Here is a 1,425-nt window from a genome sequence, read left to right on the forward strand (position 1 = left end):
AGTATAGCTCTAGTATTGATTCAGGCCAAGAGAGAAGGATTAGAGTGTATGTCAAATTGTCTATATCATTGCTTCTCAACTGGTGGTTATTTTGTCCCCTAAGGAATGTTTGGCAATGTCGAAGACATTTTTGGCTGGCAAAACTAGGTGGGGATAGAGGCCACGGATGCTGTTAAACATCCTACAATCTACTGTCTAGCCCCCCCACAACATACAGTTATGTCCAGCCTAATATGTCAGTATTGTCACTGTTGAGAAACACTGGCCTAAACAGATGTACAGTTGTCAAATCTGATTCATTATAGAAAAGTGAATTTTCCATTACTCCACATATGCAAAAAGCAGGGTCTTTAGACACACATTAAGACTTATCATTCATGGGATCAGTTTGCTTCAAAAAGTTGACTTTCAGGTTGTCTTTATAGTTTATCAAGATGCCATTTTCTTTGCATTAGTATTAAATCTTTCTTATATTTAAGTGCATTGGGAAGTGTAGAATCAGTTTTTTTTTCTTTGATTATCATTTGGATCAGGTATTCATTTGAGGAAAGTCATACAATCCCTTTAAAATGGGGCTCAGTACTTCTTGTAGCATAATGTTTAGGAAAAAAATTAAAAATAAAATGGTACCCAGATGGTGTTGTAATTGAATATTGGCTAAAACTTGACGAACCTTTAATCTAGAATTGGCTTGGTTTGGTTTGATCTGTTGCTCTTAATAAGTTATGATGTTAGAGTCACTACTCCTATAGAACAATTTTTTTTTTAATTTCTCACATTCGGCCCTGAATGCAAAGGTTAAAATGTCAGTGGTCTCAGAATTGAAATAAATAAAGCTGCATAATACTTAAATAATTCTTCTAAGTGCTACGTGACCATGCACACAGTCTGCTTTGTTTAAAAAAAATACATATATATATACATACACATATGTGTATATATATACATAACCATGTGTAAAACATTTCTTTTTAAACAAGGTCAACAATGAAGATCCTTTTAGTTCAGCCACATTGAGCTCTGTCAGCAATGTGGTTATTACAAAAAATGTGTTTGAGGAAACATCAGTCAAAAGTGAAGATGTACCCCCAGCACTGCCACCAAAGATCGGAACTCCAACAAGACCCTGCCCACCACCACCTGGTATGAGAGTTAGTACCTTTCTTCATCAACTAGATGCTTTTTCTCTTTCTGAAAAGTATTGTGTGGGCCTTGCTTATATAAAGGGCCTTAAACAAAACAAGTCAAACACATGTTAGAAGCCTGCTGCTGTCATTTGTTTGGACCTCAATACAGAATTATAGATGTGTGTCTAAGAGACCAGCATATATAACTGTCATGAACTGCCTTCCTAGAAAGAGCTTTTTTTTCCTTAATCATTTCAGAAAGGCAATAAATGGAGAAAGGAAAGCATCAATGAAATCT

The 1,425-nt window shown here is 35.4% G+C and overlaps 1 protein-coding gene across 1 annotated transcript in view; it reads left to right on the forward strand.

The window, feature by feature from the left end:
• The window catches only part of EPS15 (epidermal growth factor receptor pathway substrate 15), a 225,135-nt gene that overhangs the window by 187,573 nt on the left and 36,137 nt on the right, over positions 1-1,425 (forward strand). Inside the window, exon 22 of the mRNA XM_012639346.1 lies at positions 981-1,143. Coding sequence (XP_012494800.1) covers positions 981-1,143 — 163 coding nt within the window. The remainder of the gene's footprint in view (positions 1-980; positions 1,144-1,425) is intronic.

This window comes from Propithecus coquereli, unplaced genomic scaffold, assembly GCF_000956105.1.
Source record: "Propithecus coquereli isolate 6110/MARCELLA unplaced genomic scaffold, Pcoq_1.0 Scaffold14, whole genome shotgun sequence".
Taxonomy (NCBI): domain Eukaryota; kingdom Metazoa; phylum Chordata; class Mammalia; order Primates; family Indriidae; genus Propithecus; species Propithecus coquereli.